Source organism: Phaethon aethereus (assembly GCF_964289735.1).
Source record: "Phaethon aethereus genome assembly, chromosome: Z".
In the NCBI taxonomy this organism is placed as follows: domain Eukaryota; kingdom Metazoa; phylum Chordata; class Aves; order Phaethontiformes; family Phaethontidae; genus Phaethon; species Phaethon aethereus.
In genome coordinates this window covers 85,694,748-85,720,129 of record NC_138577.1, presented here as the reverse complement: position 1 = coordinate 85,720,129, position 25,382 = coordinate 85,694,748, and the positions used below count along the sequence as shown (strand labels likewise).

The 25,382-nt window shown below is 39.2% G+C and overlaps 1 protein-coding gene across 11 annotated transcripts in view; it reads left to right on the top strand.

Annotated features, from left to right (window-relative positions):
• MEF2C (myocyte enhancer factor 2C) overlaps positions 1-25,382 on the top strand; it is a gene marked incomplete at its 5' end in the record, with an annotated part of 76,139 nt that overhangs the window by 36,098 nt on the left and 14,659 nt on the right. For 4 of the 11 annotated variants that reach the window (XM_082013433.1, XM_082013429.1, XM_082013432.1 and 1 more), the window contains 3 exons: positions 4,889-5,032; positions 11,977-12,163; positions 13,313-13,360. In XM_082013433.1, the coding sequence (XP_081869559.1) occupies positions 4,889-5,032; positions 11,977-12,163; positions 13,313-13,360 (379 nt within the window). Of the gene's footprint in view, positions 1-4,888; positions 5,033-5,094; positions 5,233-11,976; positions 12,164-13,312; positions 13,361-25,382 lie in introns of all 11 variants that reach the window. The other 7 variants (XM_082013426.1, XM_082013427.1, XM_082013435.1 and 4 more) reach the window with 3 other exon arrangements.

Genomic DNA, 25,382 nt, shown 5'->3' with positions numbered 1-25,382 from the left:
GTAATTCTAGATTTTTCCGTACTGTAAATTTTGATTACACATGAAGAGCCTGTGAGATTGCATTTTTCATTACACAAATGAAGACAGTGATTAACCTTGCGATAGTTAGGTCTTTGTTACAGAAGGATATCAAAATGGAACAGATAGAGTGGGCTGGTCTGGACCTTTTGCAGACCTTATCAACTGACCTGGTCTTTTTAATTTGGCAGCTATGTCATGAGCATTTCCAAGCCCCAATATCTGTGGCTTCTCAAGCCCTGGAGTGCTTTGGGGAGCAGTTCCACAGCAGATGAACCGATTAAGAAGAAAGGAGATAGCACTCTACAACGATGAGCAAACTAAAGAATAGGATGGAAAAAAAATTGTTTTCTAACCTTCTCCACTCTTCCTGTTAAAGAAATGCTAAAAGAAGAGGTTAATGCTGCAGAAACAGAGACTGGATTAGGAAAATTAAAGGCTTTTCCTCCTCAAAAGCCTTCAAATTGTGATGATTTCCATTGCCTTGATAAAATCAGACCTGGCTGGTAGTGCTGTATTTTCTTTTGTGCTTTTGTAGTGGTGATAAATTTTGCATGGAATGAAAGTAAATAGTTGTTTATACTTCATTTTACAGCAGCCAGTATGTCACTAAGTCAGCACTTCTCTTCCGAGATTTATAGAGCAGGATTTAGGCTAAATTGCTGGCATATGAGATTTCAGCCAAAGGTTGTTTTCCTTTAACTATTTTGTTTTTCAAATGCCTTGGCTGATTTTAGGTTATTGGAGTCCAATATAATTACTTGCTTAATTGCTTGGAAGAACTAGAGCTTCCGTAGTTCAAAAATGGCTTATTTTCTTTAAAAATAACTGAAATCTGGCTTGGGGTTCTCTAGAATGCAAGGCACTATACAATTGTGTAATTTTATCCTCTTAAAAATTCCCTGAATAGTCATTAAATCTTTGGAAACCAGCTAATCTCCAGGAGGATGCGATAGGTCTGGCTATTTTCCAGGGTTTGCAAGAGACTATGACAGCTTAACATGGTAAGAAAAATGGTTTCTAAATCGCTGCAAGACTGGGTCAAAGATTCTAGCTTGCTGAAGCCCAGTTGGTCATCCTTATGACTCCAGTCTTCTCCGATGTCCAGAATCAGCCTCTGTTTTCAAGAGGTGACACAGAGCAGAGGAAAAGAGGAAAAATTGACACGGAGTCCAGAGAGTTTGTGAATAAGGATGGATCAGTTAGATACTGGTCAGTGTCACTTCTAATTGTGCTGTGTCAACATGTCTTCTGTTGTGTTGAAGCACAACTTTATTGTTGTGCTTTATTAAGACCTTCATGAGAGGTATAATGTGGTAGGTAATGATGGGGAGGAGAGTGGAGTAACAAACAAAGCAATAGAACAGGCAAAACTGTAGCCTGCGTGTTGAGAAGCCAGAGATAATGCTAAGATGTTCGTTATATTTGTCCTGAATACCACTCAGTACCTTAGTGCAGAGGACAAGTGTGTCACTTTCAGCCTGCTCTCCTCTCCAGAGGAGGACTGCGTACGTCAGTGTGTGTTCATGTGCCTGTGCAGTCTATCAGTCTGTTCTTCTCTCTTTTCCCATATAATTTCTTCATTTTTTTTCAGTGCCAAGCAAATCTGGTGCAAAGGGAGGGGTCTCACAGACAATGAAATTCCAACAAGTTTCGTGAAAATTATATGCTCTCATGCAGAAAAAGAGAACTAGAAATTACTCCCAGAAAGACTCCCAGCTGAAGGCAGCATTGCAGCATGAGTCCTTACACACAGAAATAACAAAGAATCAGTAGAAGGTAGGGGGCAAAAGAAGCCCCGAGAGACCCAGGAAAGCTTCTGTGGATATTGCACTTTACCCCAAAATGCAATTCACAGGGAAGCAGGCATTGGTTCCAGCACTCACAAAGCTAGGCGCTCTGCCTCTGAGTGCAGCATACTTGTGGAAATATCGGTTGCCTAACCCAACTCATTGAAGCGTGTTCTTTTCGGGTTTGGGTTTTTTTGGGGAGTGAGGGGCAGAGGAGCAGCACACTGCATTAGTGAGCTTGATTAGCCATGACAACAAAGGTACCAGCCAAACACACTGGATTGATGGGTTTTGCAAGGCAAAATTTGCCTCTACCCTTTAGGGTTAAAGTTAATTTCAGCTAGAATACCAACACGATTTTACTAAATTTGGTCTTTGACTTTTCTGGTGAAAACAGAGTTTGCTTCTTCTCCACCTGGTGTAGCAGCAACCTGCTTTCTAAGGATGTGAAAATAAAAATAAATATGTATGAAAATAAAAACTTTACTATGTTGGGAGGGAATCTGGTCACTTTTTGGAGATGCTGCAAGGCATTCGTTGGGTTACATTGCCTTTCCTCCTCTGAACATCTGAAAGATGGCAATGCATTCCTAAACGTCTACAAATCACAAAAGTGACTGTTTCACATGCATGCTAAGTAGACAGTCACAGAGCTGTCTGTGTGAGTGTCACACATTGTGAGTATGCTGAGAACAAGGTGCATCTTCTTTCACCCAGACACGGTCTTGTGAATGCAGCAGAGAAGGATTTGGAAACAATAGGAGAGGAAAAGATTCAAAGAGGCTGCAAGATATTCTCCCTTTTGTCTTTTCATGTTGCTCTTCATCAGGGTTGACTGGTAGGTTAACGATTGTGCAGCTCCCTACCCTCACCTATGCCCATTCAGTTGCAGCTGTGTTGACCTCTGGGAAAAAAAAGAGGTCATTGCCATTTATAAATAGAGGAGCTGGACTGTCATCTCAGAGCTTGGAGTTGAGGATGCCATCCAATCCAGCTCACACCAGCATCATTCTTCAGAGACCCCAGGTGAATCAACAGGAGTCCATCAGTGACTCAGATGAGCTCAAGAAAATGTCCCAAGAGTGCTGATCTGGGTTTCACGTCTGGACAGCTTGATCCAATGGATCTTGAAAACAAAGTATTTTATGTATTCAGAGGACAATACTTTTGTATTTGTATGAAGAGAAGAGCATTAGTTGAGATTAGTTATGCACATGTAAAATAAAAACAGCACTTTTAATGTCATATTGTATATATTAATTTTATCAACCAACAGCTGATTGCAAAAGCCCTCTTTATAATTGACTTGTTTCAAGCTAATAGCAGTAGGTGACATAGTACATGACTATCTGTTCTGCTAGTTAACATTTAATAGATAACAGAGAGGTAAGAGGAGCGGAGGTGTAGAGAATCATTCAGGTTGTTTTAGTTTCTAAAGGTTTGATTCCAATGGATTTATAGTTTTGTCTGTGTGTCAGTAGTAGCTCATGGGATTAGACATAAAGTCTGTATAGATACCAAGTTTGAAAATAAAGACCTATGTTGAGCCAGCCAGTTGCCTAAATCTGTTTCAGAGGTCCACAACATGAGTTTGGAAGTCTCAGATCTCTTGTGACCAGATGACTGTCACATTGCTGACTTGATCAAAATGTGAGGTTGAGGGAGTGTGTCTCCACAAGGAGAACAGCTTTATAGCTTTTGCAGGAATAAGAGGGCTCTGTTCTCAAGTCTCAGGTAAAATGCAGAAAATGAAATCTAATTTTTAATAAATAAATACAATAGAACAGAAACAAGGCATGACGTTATAATACTTGAGGGCTTTAACGGTGGTAAACTGGGCATTACCATAAAAAAAATAATTAGGAAATTTACTTTTCCAAAAGGAATAAAAGATCAGATGAGAGGCAGCCATTCTGAGAAAGCAAAAAGAAACCAGTTAAGAGCATTCCGCACTAATACACAGCACAAGCATAGCCACTTATTAACACAACAGTTATGATGTGATCTGTACATTGTAACTGAGATTGCTTAGCCAGGTTTCAACTCAGAATTAACTGCAAGATGTCTAATAAAGTTTGTAGATAGCCAAATGGGCTCTTTGAAGAGTCTTTGACAGAGACATTCCTGAAGCTAAATTTGAGAAATCTTACAAATATTGACTTTGTGTACTATTGCTTGTACCTGGGGAGTCCACAAAGACTTGCTTCTCATATTCTTTTATCTTAACAAAGGCCCTGACTGTTCTTTGGTGGTCTGTCGAGGCAGATCAGCTAAAACCTGTCTGAGGTCAGGCAACCCTTCTGAATTGCATCTGGTTTGACTTCTCACTAAGCATCTGTTTTAGCAGTGTTTTTTCCTGTACATTAAGCTTCAGCACTGTGCATTTGTAGCACTGTAACTGGAGTCAATAAAAAGTAAACACCGCGTCTAGAAGCTCTTAATCGGTATTTCACAGCCACATTAGCAACTCTGTCCTCCCCCTTGTCCTATCAAAAGCATACACTTAGGAATGGCAGGGCAGTGCTGATGTCATCCCTTATCTCCATTTCAAAGGAAGACTTCAATTTAGTGCTTCTCCTTCTTCTTCTGTCAAGAGCTTGAATTCCTAAATTTGTTGCGGGGAGGGATGGTTTCAGTTCTTCCTCCAGTATCTTTCTTTAGAGAGAAGGAAAGCACCAGTGTATTCCACTGTAAAACAGTATGCGTCCTTTGCTTTTAACGTTGATTCATTTGAAATGGATAAATATGTTACCATAAATTGAATTCTGGGTGGGTATCTTAACTCCTTAATTCTATCGGGTATGGTGGGAGGTGGTGGACTAGCACAGGCACTTTGCCAGATTGCCAAATTCATTCTTTATTGACTGATTCCAGTCCAGAAGAAGGAGATCTGTATGGTCCTCTCCTTCTGCTCGTAACTGGCGACCTATAGCACCAGTGTGCCGGATTTCTAGTCACTTTCTTTCCCTAAAGCATAAAGTAAAACCTTCCACTGCTGGGCAGTTTGTGTTACTGTAACACTGCTGAGTCTTTCTTGCAGCCTGTGTCAAGGACTGAACTTTCCAAATTATGTATTTCAGACGTTGAGAAAGAAAGGACTTAATGGCTGTGACAGTCCAGACCCCGATGCAGACGATTCAGTAGGTCACAGCCCTGAGTCTGAGGACAAGTACAGAAAAATTAATGAAGATATTGATCTAATGATCAGCAGGCAAAGATTATGTGTAAGTACTCTGAGCTCCCTTTCATTTTTTTTTACTTTTTGATATTTCTCTGAACCTGGCAGGCATTGAACAAGAAAGAAAACAAAGGTTGTGAAAGCCCCGATCCTGACTCCTCTTACGCTCTCACCCCACGCACTGAAGAAAAATACAAAAAAATTAATGAAGAATTTGATAATATGATCAAGAGCCATAAAATACCTGTAAGTACCAAAGGTTAGATGGCTGTCTGCTGATAACTGCTGCAGTAACAAACCATAACCCTTTCAGTTCTGGTTTCTTAAGGAAAGCATTTCAGCTGGAAACAGGCTTTAATAGCCCAGTATATAATTAAACACTGTGGTCAGAAAATTTCACACAACATATTTTTCTTCCAAGTCTCTACCTCTGACACACAGACAAAGGCTACTATAGGGGAAACCTACAGAAGGAAGTGAAATATACATGTATGCATTACACTCACTTGATTTATAGAACTGTTTTACCACATCACTCGCCCAAATTATATCTAAAAAATAACGATGGAAATCTTTCTTTGTGGACAGGCTAACAAACCCACAGAATACTTTCTGTGGTGATATAGAAAAAACAATGTAGAACCGAAATTCCTGTAGCAATTAGTGCGTTATGTGCGTGTCACTTCAGTTCTCGAGTGTCTCTGCTAAACTCAGTTGCAGCACTGAAGGGTTACAGCTACTTGCTCGCTGCAGAGAAACAGACTGCATGAGAGCCTAATGGTAGGATTCAGACATGTTTGTGTGTTGGGGTGATTTTACAGCTTTATCAGAGAATTTGCTTTGACCTCATCAGCATTTCTTTAAAGCTTTAACATGAGCTAAATTTTGTGTTAACCAAGTCAAAATTTCTAACCATCAGTCATATGCCTTGCCAGATATCTAAGAGAAATAACTCTGCATGTGCTATTTTGTTTGCACAAGACATACAAGGGGAGGATACTTTGTCATTATGTTTACTATTACGTTTATAAAACCGACAAAAAGAATGTGGAGGTTTGGAGGTTATATTTGTTCCTTCTTCCAAATGTGTGTGGAACAGAAAGTAGCAAGCCAAAGATTTGCCCAGGTCCAAAGAAGCACCTGAATTTGCATAGGTAACTGCTTGCTTCTAGAAGAGATCACTTGGATGTGTTCGTTCCTCATTCCCATATGTAGCGTTAGCTGGCAAAAAGGATGTCTGTATACCCAGAATGAGCAAAATCTCCTCTGTTGCTGCTAGTCAACTGTGCGTACAAAATCTGATACCTGAGCTGAGGATACCTCCTAAGGATGCTCAGATTCTGTCTCATGCACTGTAAGTGTTCTTTCCATTAATTCTCAGCAGAAAGATTTTCACTCAACTAAAATCTGAAGAAGTTTTCACATCATGGCAAATATATTTTTGCAAAAAAAACGTTAAATAATAAAGATTTTCCCAGAGACCAGATGGCACAAAATTTGATAAATTAGTATTTGGAAGGACTGGTTGAAGATGCCCAACATGTATATAAAATATTAGGGAGGAATACATATATATTCCATCTTTTTTTACCCCCCTTTTTATTTGCTTCTTTTGCATACCTGTTTTTCTCCAGAAAAAAGCTCTAAAGCTGTCACCATGAACTTGGTTTCTCGGAGTGGAACTCAGTTCAACAAATTATGACTGCAACATTTAGGGTGACTGTTATAAGCTGGAATGCTTAACCCTTTTTCACATCACAATCTTACCAATTGCCATTCCTTTCCTTTTCCAAGGACAACTTTTGGTTTGTTCAAATCAAAGTGATGGAATTTTCAATCAGGTAGTATTTAACCAAACTAGTTTTCAACCTTAAAAATTGTGTTTGGGGTGATCCTTCAGATCCTCTGTTTCTCTCATGCTACCTGTTTGTGTTCCAACAAAGCAATACATGTTATAACCATTTGAAATCTTAAGACATGCAAAAAACCCCTTGTAAAAAAACTCATTCCTCTGGTAGCGGGTTCTATCAATTTCTTTACCTCCACAAGCATTTGGGGAAACAGTCTTTTCTATAAAACTAGTAAAGTTCTAAGAATTATAAACAACACAGTTAATCTAAATCTAGTACATCACTTTTGTCCACCCAAAAATTAATGAACTTGCCCACTGGTTACTTTCATTAAATTTAACATTTTGAGAGTCCTACTTCGTCTATTAACGTGGTCATTAAATTGGTTTCCTGAGCTGTATTTTGGGTATAGTGTAACTTTCTACCTTGCAGGGATGTTACAAGGTACAATGTATTATCTTTTTGTGCAAATACTTCAGAGATGTTTCAGAGATACAGAACTGCAAAATGTTAGCATTTCTTCATGTGAGACAGGATATCCCTTCTTTGAATACTTCACACGGAGAGCTCAAGGTCTGTGTGCTCCATCAAGCTGCTTACTACAAAAGGAAGAATCAGTAGGTGTTCTCCCCCAATGCAACAGAAGCCCCTTCTCTTGGCATAAGCCAAGATGTAATGGGCAACATGGAGCTCAAAGCTAGTGGAAATTTGTAAATACAATATATTTTTATATACAATAATATCCTTAACTGTACAAGTCAATACAACTTTAGGGAAGTCAGGGAAGTTTTATTCATTTACTTGTGATGATCAAAGGTAGCCAAAAAAGTTGGGGGGGAAGAAAGCAAAATTGAACAAAAAGTCACCAAGTTAAGTCATTAAATCACTACTTACAAAATATATAAAACAATGCAATGCCTGTGCCTGATCTTGTAACAGAATAAAGCTGCTGCCAAATGAAAATAAAATTGGCTTTTGCTCCTAACAGCTAAAGCCAATAATGTTTCCTCAGATAATTTTCTGGGGATAAGTATTTATATTGTTCTAAAACATCTGATAATAATTAGACATTTATTTGTAGTTTGCATAAGAGTGATGAAAGCAGAGGAGACAGAAATAGTCCACTAGAAGGGAGCTATAAGTATCTCTGTCTCTAAATAAATGAAGGCCTGGTTGAACATGGGAAGGATAAAAACAGTATTTAACACAGAATGTTTGGTCCATTCATTTCCAAGGGTTTTGAGTCCCCAGCGCTTTGCTTTGCACAACACACCACAGCCTGTGGAGCGCACATCTAACACAGCGTGTGCTGTGCACTGGCGGTTTCCTCTCAGGTGAGACATCGGCCCTCTTTGGCAATTGTGTCCAAAGGAGAAAAGATAGAGGGGGCAAAAAAAACCAAAACCAAAATGTGGCAAGCTGTGGACACGTTAGAGTAAGGCTACATCTATGTTAGTAAATTAGCAAATGGCAAAGAACGTACCGAGGCAGCGGGAGGTGCTTATCTCTGCCCTGAATTGTTTGAACAGTCCCTGGCATGCTTTTGGCACCAGCCAAATAACGCTCTCACAGACAATTTCTTAGCTCTGTTTGGTAGTTAGCCCAGGCCAGGAACAATTCCCAGTTGTCAGTTTATATGTAGTCATGATGTTTTTGAGGTTGAGAAAGCTTAATACTATGGACATGAACTGCTCTGTGGCCTCAGATGGCCTCAGTTCCTAGGCGAGTTTAATTGACTAATATAGATATTACGCAAGTGCATCATAAGTTTTAATGTCCATCAGGCTGATGTGGAATAGATATGCCCCGTGACTTACCACCAAGAATGACTAGGGAATCTGCAGTAGGTTGCAGTTCTTGGTGAAGGACATATAGGACTCAGAAAATTTGGGCAATCAGAGCAAAACTGTAGCTGGAGACTTACTATTTAATGCTGGTGCTTATCCAGACAAACTTCTCCCTCTAACCTTTGACTACTGAGGAGAAGAATAAAAACTACTATATTCCAGGTAGAGTGAGTATTGTGCTGCAAAGCAGAGAGTGAACTGACTTTGCCGTGATAAAATGATAAAATTGCCCATGAAGTAGTCTGTAAAAAGATGTAAGTAGTCAGACAGTAGTCAAAATGGTGAAACTTAAAGCATTACTACAGAAATTAAGAAAATAATTTGCTTAACTAGTTTTAATAAATAATTTTAAAATCCCAAAAAGAAAGTTAAGTATCTGTTTCAGCAATGTTTGTATGTTTCAGTGATGACTAGTGAGACTGGCAGCCGCAAGAGCAACCAAGACTGGAGCTCTTTTGTGCTGTACTCATGTAGAAAAAGAAGACTGCAGACCTTGAAAGGTTTGGTTCGCTTGCAGAAGAATTACAGAGCATAATGATGGAAGTAGATGAGCCTGTCGAGGATTGGCAAGACCTTCAGATTTGCTTTTATACCCAAGTTTTAGTTTAAATAGCCCAGCAGAGGTTGGGATTAGGAAAATAGAGACAATATTGGTATCATCAGGTGTCTACCCAGGGTCAGATGGCAGATTTCACAGATCTCATGACGGAGGTGAAGAAGACACTGTGCAAAGTGCTCCCCAGTGGGTGACACTCGATCTGACATGGGCTGGCACTCAAGCAGGCACGATCATGTTCCCGAAGCCACCAGGCAGAAACACCTCCACCACAGCCCTGAACATTGCAGTAACAAGAGACTCCATGTTGGCTTGTTCAAGTCTTACAGTTGGCTGGAGGTGGAGCTAAGACATCTATCCTCATGTGAATTCACTGACTAAAACCTTTTGAAAAGACAGAAACCAAGAGCAGCAGCAGCCGCTGGCTTTGAGCTCCAGGAGCAGCCATGCACTCCTGATTTACATGGGAGCTGGGAACCTCTTGGGTCCTTCTGTAGCCAGTGAAGAGAGCGTCTTGCTTCAAAACCTACCTTCAGGCTGATAAAATGTTTCAGGTTATGCTATGCGAACCTACTTCCAAGGAGCCTAGACCTCAGCTGTGACATACACTGGTACTCCTTGTGCTATGTATTTTGTAAATTTTCCTTTGAAAGACAAGCCTCACGTGCAGCTAGTGAGCTGGACTTCAACTGTAAAAACATCTGCAGGCAAAAAAAGTTTGGTCCTGAAAGAAATAAAGAACATACTTCAGCAATTGCATTTTGCCCCACATAATCATTTATTCACTTTTTTTTCTATTTGTGAGACACAAACATTCGTGTGTTGCAGGATTCCTACACAGACCTAGCAGCATGTGTAGTTTTGCCCCTTATTGAGTGAATACATAGATTCCCCAAGACACCGCTCCTTCCCTTCCCACCTCTACTTAGACCGATCAACTCTGTGGAAAATAAGGCCCTTGGGGTGCACTCCAGCGTCTCAGCGAAGGGAGCGAGTCCCAGCATGCAGCCCTCCGGCTGGGGAGCGGTGCCAGCAGGTCCATCCGCCCAAGTGCCCGACCTGATCTCAGCCATTATGCTATGGCCACCTCTCACAAAACCAGGCCATGGGCTACGTAGAGAGTTTCAGAGCTAAATTAACACCTTGAAATAAGTCCCGAGGCATTTGTGTAATGTATCCTTCACATCATACCCTGAACTAAAACCTTGCTCTGTGTTTCAGTGGTTAAGCAAAATGATTCCTCTATATTTAGACCAAAATTATGTCTGCCCCTAGAAAGGGGAGAGGACAAAAAAAAAACCAAAAACCCTTGAGATAACCGTAATTTGATGGTCAGCGCTGTAATATGCAGGGCACAGCCAAGAGCTCTGGGCAGCCATAGAAAAGGTATGTGGGTGGCAAATGGTCACCTCTGTTGCCTGACACAGCAGATTATGTGTCCGGCTCTCAATATACTCGCTCTCGGTCCTTAAAGACTTAACCAGTACTATCAGCTGCCAAGAACAAAATTAAAATCTGTGATTTCCTCCCTCTGAAGATGTTACAAGGCTAGTTTGAAGAATTTTTTAATGGGTTTAGACTCTTGAAGCTTATAAGATTTTTAAATGGAAAATTAAGGGGTACTTCATTTGCATTCAGGTATTTGAATATTTAAAATGCTGTCAGGTAATTCTGAAAAAGTTTTTTTTCTGTTCACAAAGACAAGAGATTAATTATTTTTAAAACAGGGAAATTAAACATGGAGTTCTAATGTATTTGAATGCCACCAGAGTCACAAATTTTAGAGAAATTCAGGCAACTGCCACCCAAGAAAACCCCAACCAATAAACACACCGACCAACCAAGAAAACCTCAGTTGGGCTTAATAAGAGCATAATGAGAATCAGGCGCTGCATCTCCTGACACCCTCTGTCAGAGTGGCCAATAATTTGGTTCTGTTTTGAAAGGGATTCTTGCAAAGGAAATTGGCTCAGAGGAGGATCCTGCCTTAAAGTGTGAAAACAGTATATTGAAAAAGCATCACCAAACACCATCACCACCACCACTCCCCCCACAAAAAAAAAAAAAAAAAACCCACAGAAAAAACCCAAACACCAAGAACCCAAAGACTGGTGTGCATCTAAAGGTCTTGTATTTGCTACCTGTTCCCAAGTAAAATTTTGTTTCTTTTAAGCCTTTCCAAGCTAAGATAGAAACTTTTAAAAAAATAATTTACTGTGTTGGTGCCTTTAACGTGATTTGGGATCATTCTAGTTGCTAAAGCAACATAAGCTGAAATTAAATCTTTTCCTTTTGCATTCCACACCTTCTAATTTTTCTCCATGCAATGAAGTCATCACAATCAGGTACCTTTGATATTGCAGTCATCTGTGACACTAGATTAAGATATCACAAATGAACAATTATGATTTCACAGAATGAAAGAAAAAGAAAATTAAGCCTCATAAAGCTGGGGTTTGTTTCAAGCAAAAAAAAAAGTGAAAAAATCTTTCTGGTTCTTACAAAGTAAACGTGCAAGCTGCATTAAAGGAAGATGGAGTCATTATTTGAAAAATCATATTTAAAAGCCTTGGTAACTCTTTTGAAATTCTTCTCTTGACTCTTGGGGAGAGGGGCAAGCATAAATATTTTAACCACCAACTACAAAATATTTGAACTACATATAGAGTAACTGTACTTGAAGGCTGTTGTGCTTCTGTACTATTCTTGTCTTTGTTTCCCTTTTTTGCTTGTACAGGCTGTTCCACCACCAAACTTTGAGATGCCAGTTTCTATCCCAGTGTCCAACCACAACAGTTTGGTATACAGTAACCCAGTGAGCTCACTGGGAAATCCCAACCTTTTGCCGCTGGCTCATCCTTCTTTGCAAAGAAATAGCATGTCTCCTGGCGTGACACATCGGCCTCCAAGTGCAGGTAACACAGGTAGGTTCTGTTCAGTCCCATCCCTGTAAATGCTCTTTTATCAGCTGCTTCTGTGCCTTAGGTCACTTTAAAATTTAATCTGAGAAACAAGAACTCTGTTTTTACCAGTCATAAGTTTGTCCAAAATTGCTGTGTTGAAAAATCAAAAGAAGAGTCAAAGTGGTTTCTATTCCAAATTTAGAAAATAAAAAAAAGTTCTACAAAAAGCTGGATATTGACTAAGATTAAAGAAAATCAATAAAGGATAAAAGGGCAGACAATCTGCTGTTTCATAAAAAGGCAGCTTGTCTGCTTAATTCATGCAAGTACTCACTATACCATAAAGCTTAAGAGAGCAGGGGAGAAAATGTAGCCGACACAAAAAAGTTGAGGCAAGTAAAATAGGACATTCGTTACTTAAGTCAACAATCTAGAGGCTAAATGCAGAATTTATTATTATTTATGTATTCATAGGTTCCTTGATGGATAGATGTTAGTTGAGCTCGGTACTTGAGTGCCTTGTATAGCAAGAGGCTGTACTTTGCTCTGGTGATGATGAGGGCTCACCTCTGAATAGGATAAATGGGGATTAAGTTCATTCAATCCGTCTGGCTGAAGCAACATCAAGATCCTTAAATATACTGGGTTCAAAGAACCATTTGAGGTCTCCAAGTACAAAGAGAAGTTTTAAAAATCCTTAGAGTGAATGTCTATGAAAGGCTGAGGAAATTAAAATTAAGAGCTATGTAAATATATATTATCGCTTCTGAGTTACGTTCTTGTACAGGAACGTAACTCAGTCTCTTCCTCCCAGTTCTATGTGGACGCCTTTGCTTTTCTGACTAATGCTGAACTAAAGATACTTTTCAAATGAAGGACTACTATACATAACTTTCAAATCTAATTTATTTTTCATATGCTGTAGAAGTATGAAAATAAAATAATGAAATGTTGTTTACTACAAATTTTGTTTGCCCTTGAAAGGCAAATATCTTGTATGGGTGATATTAAACATTACAATTTTATGACTATGTGTCTGATCCAATGCCTGGTGTAGTCAGAGGAAACCAGAGGTGGGTACTGGCCGTTTGAAGTTATAGAGAATGTTTTGAATGTTTGCCTGTTATAATTCATCATGCTCATTTTTAGTATTTCATTTCAACCCCCTAGGTGGCCTGATGGGTGGGGACCTCACAACCGGTGCAGGCACCAGTGCAGGTAAAGAGAAAAGAATTTATATTTGTTTTTCTAAGCGAACAAAGGACTTCCTTCAAAGGCTGAGTCCTAAAATAGCTCCATACTGTAGGTGGGATATTAGAAAGTGATCAGCATTGATTTATTTCTGCCAGCTTGGGGGTGGGGAGTTAGTATTTGTGCTTCTCTTATTAGTAGGAAGAGGCTTGTTTTCAGCAACGTTGAAAATCTTGCACCTCAACAAATTCCACAGATACAAATGTCTGTTTTCCTTCACATTAGCCTTTCCATAAAAACTTTTGGGTCCATTGCATACCCCTGTTCAGGCAAAACTCCTACTGAGGCCAGTGTCAGAAACCCTGATCCTTTTTAAGTCACATGGAGTTTTTCCACTGACTTTAATGGAACTGGTGTTTTGCTTTATGAATTTAAGCTTGAGTAAAGATTTCAATGTTGAGTCTTTCATTAGACTTCAATCTGCTGAGCACAGATTTGATTTCAAGCCCCTGCTTTAAGACCATTGCTAGTCAGCAAAATCTGCTAGCATTTACTTAAATAATCAGTAATTAACTTAAGCTTAGTTTTATGTATTTACTTAAGTTCTTTGGTACACAACAGGGAAAGGATTTTCAAAATACCCATGCAGAGAAAAAGATTAGCCCCTTTAGTCCTGCTCCCATAGAACTAATGAGAACTGTACTTGCTACGGTCTGTGTTAGCAAAGCAATGTTGTCAGAGTAGTCCCCTTTGCTCAGTAAACTCAGTGGTTTGTTAGCAATGTCAGCAATGTTGCATTATTGCAAATACGGATTACAAAAGACAATGGCAAGATTACTGTTTCAGTTTGAGAAGTAAACACATATGTTTGAAGAAAATAAGCTGAGTGGTAAAACATGGAGCACATCCAATTTTACTGGGTTAACTGCTCTCAGAAAGAACTGTATGGAAAAATAGTTGGAAGATCCATTTTGTGCGCTATAAACCAAGGCTGATATATATGCCAATTCTGATGTTACTTAATAACATAAAATTACTTATAAAGAAATTATGGAAATAGTGATCTTTTCTTCTCAGCCTGCGTTAGCCCCCCCCCCCTTTATCTTCATGCGTAGATGAGTCACAGATGCTTGTGTGATGCATTTGTAGTAAAATTGAAACTGCACAGCATTGTATCAGAAAGGCACTTTAAACACATGCTGAAGCTTCGAGGGGTCATTTTCTATTAATTTAGGAGTCGGGAAGGCAGACCACGGGAACTTAGCTATTAGCCTCCTTTGTTCTCGAAAAAAGAAAGCATGATTATCTTTTGTTAGCCTGCGAAACACAGCTAAAGAAAGATTCGTTCTGGCGATGTTCGCATTTCATCTCGCTTGAACCTCATGTATAGTAGAAACTTCAGGAACGGCAACGGAGGGACTTGGGTAGGAAATTGATTGCCCTATTAATTGGCTCCCTCTACTGGCTTATTGAGAAATATCATTGTCTCGTTCCTGGTTTCCCTGTTCCTTTAAAGAGAGGCTGGGAAGCAATGAGTAAAGGCAATGTTTTCTTTTAAAAAGCGCACATACTAAAATAAAAGTTCCTCTGCACATGCATTTGGCTTAATAATCCTTGTGCTTAATAAAATCTGTATATCAATATGCCAGTTGAAAATGTATATTATTTCTAAATAAATTTCTTTCTCTTGGAAATATATTAAAAGCATACATAAGCATAGGAAGAGGAATAGCTTGATTATTTACTTACAAATTAAGAATTTGTATTTCCTGTGCACACTGTTATGCATTAAGCTCTCAACCAATGTAGCTTTGGAGTAGGCAATTGATTTGAGAGGCATATATATATGAGGGGCATTGCTAGGAATGCGTCATAAATATTTAATTGTATGAATAGTCTCTGTTCTTTATCTGGCAATAAGAGCTTTAAACACCATTAAGGAAGTGTTTTCTAAATCTCTTAAATGCGGAGCAGTAGGAAGAATTTGATACAGGGCTGAAGGAAGATGAAAAGGTCACTATAAGGTTGAATCCTCTATCTTAGTTGCATCATTCCACAATGGTACTATTTTGGACGGTCCTCTTTCTTTAGGGTGCAGAAGAATAAACATCAAAAGTTCTCTTTGTTCATCGTTCTTCGCAAGAAACAGAGACCTCTCTGTTTTTTTCTATTTGGCATCTTAGAAGCTGGTAGCATGACCATGTGGTTTAATCTGTTGGGGTTCATATTTCTGGCCAAATTAGAACATTATAAATTTGCATTTTTCTGCAGTGACCAAAAATAGCGTATATTCAAAATAACATACTTCAGGAAGAAGAGTCTAAAAAGTTTCATTTTTGCCATTATAAAATGAAACTACTTTTGATAGCTAACACCAGGCCTCAGTTTCTGCTCTACTTTAACAAATTACACTAGAACAAATGACATTATAACTGCAATATCAGAAGTGGAAAAAGATGAGTTAAGCCTGTGTTTTGAAAAGTATGTTATTTTGTTGCTTTGGATTATTTCAGGTAATAACCCTGAAATCATCCACAATTTACCTCGAGAGTCAACACAAGACATAAGCAGAACTTTAAAAAGCTGACTGTCTCTTTATTATCCTACACAACTAAATACCATCAGTGGTATTTTTAAGTTAAACCAAGGTTATCTCCGGTTTGTTAAAGTAAATTTGTTCTTAGCCAAACACTAATTGAATAGTTTCTATCATGTGATAGTAGCAACTGCCAGCAAAACTGGAGTGAACTTTACATTCAGTATAGTTTCTAATTTATAAATACAGCAATGTCTTTGGCATTATTCTCTCAAACCAGAGGTTTTTGATTGAAAGAGAGAAGAAGAACTTTTTGGACCTTAACCCATAACTCATACGAAGACTAAGTGACATGTTACCTGTTTACACAGTAGACTATGTGAAGTTCTATTAATTTATAGAGACCATAGTCTTTAAGAAAACTACTTAACAGTAACTTGACCAGAAATAAATAATGTCTATGAAGTTTAAGTACTGTAAATTATATGAACTCAAATTTTATTTAGTGGCTTAATATTTATATTGAAAGCCTGATAAAATCTTAAAACAAAAAATATTTCAATAGTTTTAAAATGAAAATACAAGAGTATTGGAGGACATCTTTCTCTGCATCTGTACTTTAAGCTTTTGATTTTCAGACTGAGTTATATTTTTAAATTAGTTATATTTTTCATTTTTATATGGTTTTCATATTATGAAATTTTGTCTTTTATAATTAATTTTTCTTTTTAATGGAATAAGCCTGTCTAAATCAACATAATTACTTTATGTTTTAAACCACTATAAATAATAAAAGTGAAGGAAAAATTCAATCTGAAGTTCTAAATCCAGGATGGGTATAATAAAAAATACACTAGCTTGAACTGTTTATTCACTTCCTGTAATTTGTATATTTCACTATTTGATTTTTGTACTGCCTCCATCTTAACATTAATATTAAACTAAAGAAGCAAGTTATTCAAAAGTACTTGGGACTCTACAAATGCTGTCAGAGGGGCTAAGTCCTTGTTCTCTTTAAATCAAGCATCCTCAAACTACTTTTAAACCTGTTCTTTAAAATCATTGGAAACTGAAAAGATCAGTAGTGCATTTTGAAAAATTCATCCTATGTCTTTCTAATAACTCAGTCCCTTATTTACCTATAAATCAGCAGCTAGTCATTTCCTTATGGAAATTAACCACAAGCTAACAGCTGCCTTCTCATCTTCTGAGCACTGAGGTCTTGGATCTGCCAGCCAATATCATAATTTGCTAGTGCTTTCCTGCTCCTTTTTCTTTTCTTGGTCATGTACTGACTGTGGGTAAATGTATTATATGTTCTACTAGTATTTCAAGCCACATGGGAATATATGTAATAGTAGGGGGGGGTTAATTTATAAGTCCTCAGGGTAGAAGCAATCTGGATTGTATCTTCTCAAAAAAAGAGTGATTTACTAAAACGAAGCAATCTGCCCAAATAAACCTCCAAGCAGCACCAAAAATAAGCAGGGATTTCAAAGGCACATAGTTGCATTAGTGTCTTTTGAAACTATAGATATAAATAAGCAAACTAATACTAATAATAAAAAGATTAAAAACTGAAAGTTTACATAAGTATTCTCTGCTGTGCCCTGAAACCATGCTTGGCATAGTCAAGAGAAGATAATTCTTAGGCTACAAGTGTGGAATATGTTAAATAAATGAGCTTAGAACAATGGTTCCCAAACCACAGTTTATGGGCAACCTGTTAGGACTGGGCTTGCCAGGGAGAGCATGATAAGTCATTGCCCTTCCCTTGTTACTCGATGAGTGCAGTCGCCCACAGACCTCTGATCCAAAGATTGGGCAAGATGCGGTACAAAAGTATAGTAAACAATAGTTCCTGTCCAAGGAAGTTTACAGTCCAAAAGAAAGAACATGCAGTCATTCATAACAGAGTTCGTGATGCAATAGTGCCAAATCCAAACAATAAGAAATCATAAATTGGCAGGTTGTCTTAAAAACATGGAGGGGGATAAGAAATGAAAAACACAACAGCTCTCCTTTTCTTTTCTCTTTTTCCACTCATTATGCCATTAAGTGTTTCTTTTCCAAACTTTCCTCCATATAAGGATGGTATAGACTCTTTTTTTTTCACTGTTTTAAGGGAAGAACCTACAGGTAGGAGATTTGTGATAAAGTGGGAAGAACACTAGGACTTGCCTGACAGCTCTAATACACAGTGTGAAGGAAATAGTCTATCTAACAGCACCTGAACTTCGTATCTGTGTAGGCAGTCAACACAGGCCTCTCCAAAATTAAGTCCTATTTCTACCCTAAGCAACTGATCTGTTTTATACAGCTTATTCAGACTAGTTTCATACAGGTAAAAATTACATCAGTGAAACTTTGAAAGTTCGAAAGCATAGATGCTACTGTCCAGGTAAAAATCAAAAGAATCTTGCAATGGATGTCATGCAAAGGTTGGATGCGTGTATTTTCAGCTAACTGGTGTGACCTCTTACCAATGGAGAAATCCATGTAAACTCACGCTAAGTAGACCTCAACGAAAATCTGTGAAAATTTGGCCTTTATTAGGTTTCCATCAGTTGTGTAAGTGTTGACTTAATAATTTATTTAGTTATTCTCTTGTCTCATCATCTGTCTAATCAGCAGTGTCTCAATATTTGTATTTATAAAAAGACAGCTTGAAAGGATTGAAAGGGAGGAAGCCCTAAGTTCACATGTAATGAACAATTAAGTGAGTCATACAAACTGTGGTTCTTTGTAAGTGGGATTTTAAAGACAGGCGTGATTGACTTCTTTTCCTTTATGACAAGCAGTTTCAAATGCTCCTCAAGCATAATTTGGATTCTTTAGATAAATTCCTTTTCCTAGTGAAGTCTGGGGGAATTTTATGCTTTACTTTAGTGAGACAGGGATTTCACTGTTTCTTTTGTCTGCCCGTTCTTGCTCATTAAGACACCACACTGCCTTCTGATGCACACTGCAATCCATATTCTTGTTCAAATTCAGAAAACATAAGAAGGCATTGCAAATTAACAAACATCTGGATTTCATGCCTATCCTGAGTCCTGAAAGAGATAGTTGATGCCTTCTGGATCTGGAATGCAGCAATGACTTTGCTCTGTGAAAGAAAGCAAGAAATGCTTTTAACGTCTTGAAGCTGGGACTGCAGCCACATGTGGAAGCTCCTGGCAGTATTAAGTTAATGTGACCCCTGCCCTTTAACTTTTAACATGACTCCCCAATTAAGATATTCAATCCATAAATTCCATTTGTTTTCTGAATCTCTTGCAAGTTTATTTTTCCTTTGGTAACAGCTGGAACAGTCTCCCAGAAAGAAAAGCTAGAGGAGACAGGGATGGGTTAGCTACTGATCTTTTCTTTGCAACCGCTTAAATTTCAAAACAAATCTAAGTAGTATTATCTATGTGCAAAACACTTTTCTTTTGGATGCATATATATTCTAATAGCATTGGTAAGCTAAAAATATACGTATATATCATTTGTGTTTAATATATGTTGTCCTGAAGCTTTCCTGACATTGAATTTTAAATTATGCGTTCTTCATTTTGCAATAATTGTGCATTTAACAAAAATCAACAATTTAACTTTAGCTATATGTTTATGAAAAAAATGTTAATATTTCTTTCTAAAATTTCTTTAGGGAAGCAAGAAAATACATTTTCAAATAATGTGTTCAGTTTATAATTGTAATTACTTCTTGTCTCAAAATATTTTTCATTAAAGAAGCATTTTTCCCCAAAATTATAATTGATGTTAAACACTCAAAAAAGGAAATCATTTCTCATCAACAAATAATTTGTTAAAACCAGATGACTTGTCAAAGGCTTTTACTCAGGCAGTCAGGAGCAGAGACATGTCCTCTACTCTTCCCAGGCTCATATATTTCTCCTGTATACCTACAGAAAAGATTATATTTTTCAGTAATATGGTTTTCTCTCTCACATAAGCCAGTTCTTTTCCCTTTCTTCTGACTCTAGAACAGCTCATATAAAGAAAGGAAAAATACTGTTTGTTTTTTGCGTAAGCAGGACTAGAATGGAGAATCTTTTCAGCTAGCATTCAAGATGAAGGAAGATACATGCTCCTAATATGCATTTACTGGTTTTAGTGGAACAAGAATCAACTTATAATCATAAAAGTCCAGCTAAGTCCTGAAAACAGTTATTTTGGAGAGGGCGTTATCTCAGATGGGTGAGGACCAGATATGATTTGTGCACCCTGCACATGTTAAAAGAGCAGGCCTATGCCAGTAACGGCAAGATTTTTTGAAAAGCTACTATGTGAGCTAAATTTCAGATTAGCAGCTTTGAAAACCAGCCTCATTTTTTTGGTGTGGACCCTTCCCACTAGACTAAACCTTAGTGTGGGAGATGACTCCATTCCTAGTGCAAAGCGTGGACTTAACCTTTGCAAACGTGAAGAGCGAGTGAGGAGGAGCACTACACGAGGTCGGGGACATTGCACTGTGCCTCTCCTCGTGGTAGCAGCTACAACAGCGGAGGCAGGGTAGCCTGGTGGTAAGACACTTTTAAATGACTCTCTGATTCCTGACTTTTTTTTTGGCCTTTAAAAACTTGTAATGCACAGGAGTATATTTCTGATGCTCACTGTGCAGCACCCATGTGTTTGAACTACAGACATGTAATACCCATAAAGCACAAGATTGAAGACCACTGAGTAATTTTTCTCAATAATTACAACATCGTTACAGTGCTGATTAGATGAAGCTTCAAGCAAAGAAGATAACTTGAAATATATGGGCTTTGAGATGAGCATAGCTGTTGATAAATAACCATGTTAGAGCAAAATAGTGTTGTGGAAGTGGAAATGAATGAATCAATACAATCAGAAGTAAAGATACAGGAAAGATAGTGTTTCTGCATGAAAGCTGTATGTTCTGAGGTTCCCAAAATGAAGTGCCATGGAAGAATTATGAAAGTAAATATGATCAGACAGTATAAGAATAGAAGCATACTGACAGTAGTAATTCTACTGGAAAATTAAAAAAACACAAACAGGAACTTGACTTGGATCATAGAATCACAGACCAGTTTGGGCTGGAAGGGACCTTTCCAGGCCACCCAGTCCAACCCCGGCCGTGAGCAGGGACATCCCCAACCAGAGCAGGTTGCTCAGAGCCCCGTCCAGCCTGACCTGGGGGGTTCCCAGGGACGGGGCATCCACCACCTCTCTGGGCAACCTGGGCCAGGGCTTCCCCACCCTCCTCGTGAAAAATGTCTTCCTTAGATCTCGTCTAAACCCGCCCCCTTCTAGTTTAAACCCAGCGGCCCTTGTGCTGTCGCTCCCAGCCCCGCTAACAGGCCCGTCCCCACCTTTCCTACAGGCCCCTCTCAGCCCTGGCAGCTGCAGGAAGGTCTCCCCGGAGCCTTCTCTGCTCCAGGCTGAGCCCCCCCAGCTCTCCCGGCCTGTCCTCCCGGCAGAGCTGTTCCAGCCCTCGGAGCGTTGCTGGGGCCTCCTCTGGCCCCGCTCCAGCAGCTCCATGTCTCTCCTGTGCCGAGGGCTCCGGAGCTGGACGCAGCCCTGCAGGGGGGTCTTCCCGGAGCGGGGCAGAGGGGCAGAACCCCCTCCCTTGCCCCGCTGGCCATTCCTTTGACACGGTCCCCCACAACATCCTTCTCTGTAAATTGGAGAGATATGGATTTGATGGGTGGACTGTTGGGTGGACTGGAGGGTAATGGTCAACAGCTCCATGTCCAGATAGAGATCAGTGATGAATGGTGTGGGAATGTGATGCATCACATGTGATGTGATGAATGTCCCTGTAGTGGGACCAGTACTCTTTAATATCTGCATCAATGACATAGACAGTGGGATCGAGTGCACCCCCCACAAGTTTGCAGATGACACCAAGCTGAGTGGTGCGGCTGACACGCCTGAGGGACGGGATGCCATCCAGAGGGACCTGGACAAGCTCAAGGAATGGGCCTGTGTGAACCTCATGAGGTTCAACAAGGCCAAGTGCAGGGTCCTGCCCCCAGGTGGGGCAACCCCCGGTATCAGCACAGGCTGGGGATGAAGGGATGGAGAGCAGCCCCATGGAGAAGGACTTGGGGGTCCTGGTGGGTGAAAAGCTGGACAGGAGCTGGCCATGTGTGCTCGCAGCCCAGAAGGGAATAAGGATGATCATCCCTGAAGAAGGAAGAGTACTCCCCCTTCTCTCAGTGTATAGTATGTAACAGGCTCTCACCGCCTATGCGATATACCCCTATTCCAAAGGTTGCAAGGAGGGAGTCCAGAGATGTGCTGAAATATCTGCTGACAGCTTGGGAAACCTAACTGCAATAAGAAATATTTCAAAGGGTTGCTCACAGTTCATTCTGTGGGTGGCCACAGGCTACTTCTGTAGACAGTCAGGTGACACCTTTACATTTATTTTATTAAGGTGTGAAGTCCTAGACTAAAATAGGGCGATACCTAGTGCAAGAACTGCTTTAGAAACTTTTAAATATGGATCTTATTATAGCAACAACACATAACCACAACGTTAGTGATCAGATTAGTTTGCCATGTAGTTAGTTATGCACTTGACTCAGCAGTAAAGTATTTGCATGAAGTGTAATGGTCTGTGCTACACAGGTCAGGTTTCTGTTGTCATAGTCTTTCATTCTACATCTAAATAAACTCATCTATTTCTCCATTTGGCTGAAAAAGCATCTCCGATTTCTAGCCTCCTAGGTTCATGGTGTGTACTTACATTTCCAGAAATGTGTTTTGGAATGTGTTCCATGTTGTCAGGTGGCCAAAGAGCCACTTCTTTACTTTCAACTTCTGCCTGAGGAGCATCATCTCTGTCCTGAAGGAAATCTGAGACTGGTTGCTGCAGTATGGGATACGCATGCCCTTTTTCAGCGATAGTTGTGTGCACCTGCAAATACTCCACATAGAGTAGATTGTAAGGATGTTCCAAATTTTATATGGCACTAGCCCAAGGGTTAGAAATAGTTTTGACTGCTTCATCCATGTAAACAGCTCATTAAGCTAGCTGACAGTACTCAATATGAAGATTTGAAGAGGAAGAGTTGGGTTTTAATTCTTTCATGATGAGGAACATCCTGCCAGGACACCCTGAGGCCTGGGGCCAGTGGGGGGCTGGGAGCATTGGAGGTTTCTGGGAGTAGCAGGGCAGGACTTCTCATCCAGGACCCACCCCATTGTCCCGGCCAGGGAGCAGGGCTGGCGAGGGGCAGCCAGCGGCTGACCCAGCCCCAGGCATCAGGCACCTCCATGGGGACAGGGATGGGTCAGGAGGTTGGCCTGTGGGTGGGGGTCTGGATCAAGCCCTGTGAGGAGAACCGTAAGACTGGTTAGAGGACTGTTAATGACACTAAACATGAGATTTAGCAGTAAGACCCCTACTACCTCAGTATGTTGGATCTGAGCCCAAGTACTTGAACCAGCCCAGGGACATAGCAAAATTGAAAAATATGAGCCACAGAACAGAGAAGTCACTTTCTTCGTAATATACGACAAATATAAGCAGATCATACACACAGTTTCCCTTGGGAAATTTGATGAGATCATTTACCTCCGCTGTAGTGGAAGCAGTGGAGTTTTTCCCGGTTTCCAAAATGAGATCTCACCAACAGCCAGAATCGTGAAATGGGATGCACACTGTTACCTTTAGCTTTGTGCAGTCCCAGTACTGGTGGCTCTCCATGTACACCTAAATTGCCTACAGTATTAGCAGTATTTTAATACTGTCTTTTTTTCCCAGCACAGGACAACTGTAGCACCATTAGAGTTCTTCACATAGTTTTAGACTTAAAGAGCAAGAATTTCCTATTGACAGTTATACAATCTGCATGGCAAGAATGAGCGAGTTAGAGAGAGACTTGAATATCAACTTAATCTTACATTGTTGTAGGAATCTCTACTTTTATATTTGCATTATTTCTAAATGGTTCATTTCTAAACCTGTAATAAAGAGTTGTTGAGATAGTTTTCTCCTCCTTCTCTTCCTGTTCTTCCAAATGTCTATGCGTTCACAGCACTTTCATCCTATTTCAGTGCAAAAAACAGCTGATATTTCACAAGATGATTGAGAACTCTTTCATACAAAGTCAGTATGTTTCACATACCACATTTGTCTGAGCTGGCTCCTAGTAATTCAGTAAAGAAGGTCCATTAGTGTAATGTGGGAATGGGCAGCTACTTTAATGTGAAGATTTTTTTTTTTTTTCTGGATGAGCATATCTGCAGATTGGTTTTCTTCTACCACTTGCAGTTAGTAGAGTTCATGTACTGTGAAATGACTAACATGCAACATGTGAGTAAGAACCTTCAATTACCTCTTTTAAAAATTATATTTAGGTGAATACCAGTACAACTTCCTGGCATTAGTGCTATACTATTGGTATCTCTTGTTTGGATGGTAAATCATAGCCTGTTCCAATGGTGTGTATGCATTAAAAAAAAAAATTTACACATAAGATGTGAGAGGGAAAAGGAACCTTTTCATTGCCCTTTAATTACTATGAGGAACAATTACCATTCCTCCAGAAAGTGATAAAATTAACTGAGTGGATAGTGCAAAACTGGGTGTAAATTTAGGAAAATTTCTATTGCTGCATTGATTCTTTTATATATATATATATATTTTGAAGTGGAGGCAAATTGTAGCATAGTTGGCATTCATGTTTGCATAGATTCATTCTAAATTTAACACTGGTTTTGAGAGGCTTTGTGGTGAGTCATAAAGTCATATATATGGGGTGTGCACAACCCAGTAAGAAAGAGGAATCCTCCATGAAATGGAATGTACATATTGATAACTGTGATATGATAATGATAATTTCCACAAGTAAGAGCATACACTTGTTGGAAACTTGAATTGACCATTAATATGTATGGAAACTCCTTAGAGAATTTGAAAGCTCTTTTCCCACTAAAATTAATAGGAGGTAGGCATCCCAGGTTCCTAAAAATCTTGTAAATTCTCAAACCACATGATCAGTGAAAAGCATTAGAGTAAATGAAAGAGAGATCAAAGAAGGGACATATAAATTGTGTGTCTTGTTCCTCATTCTTTCAGGACTACCGCAGAGGTTTTTTCAGTTGATATATTTTTACATCTTTGAACTCACAAATTAAAAAGAAAAAAGTAGATGCACGACAGGTTCAAAACTTCAAGAAATCAAAATACAAAAATTTTCCAGTTTTTCAAGACTTAAAGCCTTTGAATCATGACAATGCTGCTCAAGAATGTTGAGAGACAGGGAAATAAATTGTTCTTTCCTCATTGGTGTTACCTTAACACATGGAAAGTTTTATGGCTTAAATGCTCAGTACAGAATTATTGCCCTAACTCAGAATATCAAGAATTGAAACCACTTTGCAACCACTGTAATACCAATGACCAAAACTACATGTAAGGTACAGGTGTTACTAATGGGGGATTGAAAGAAGAGAAGTGAACTTTTCTCTGTGTCCTGTCCTGAATAAACTTGTGCTCTACTCGTACCCTTAAGTTCCTAAAGCATGCAA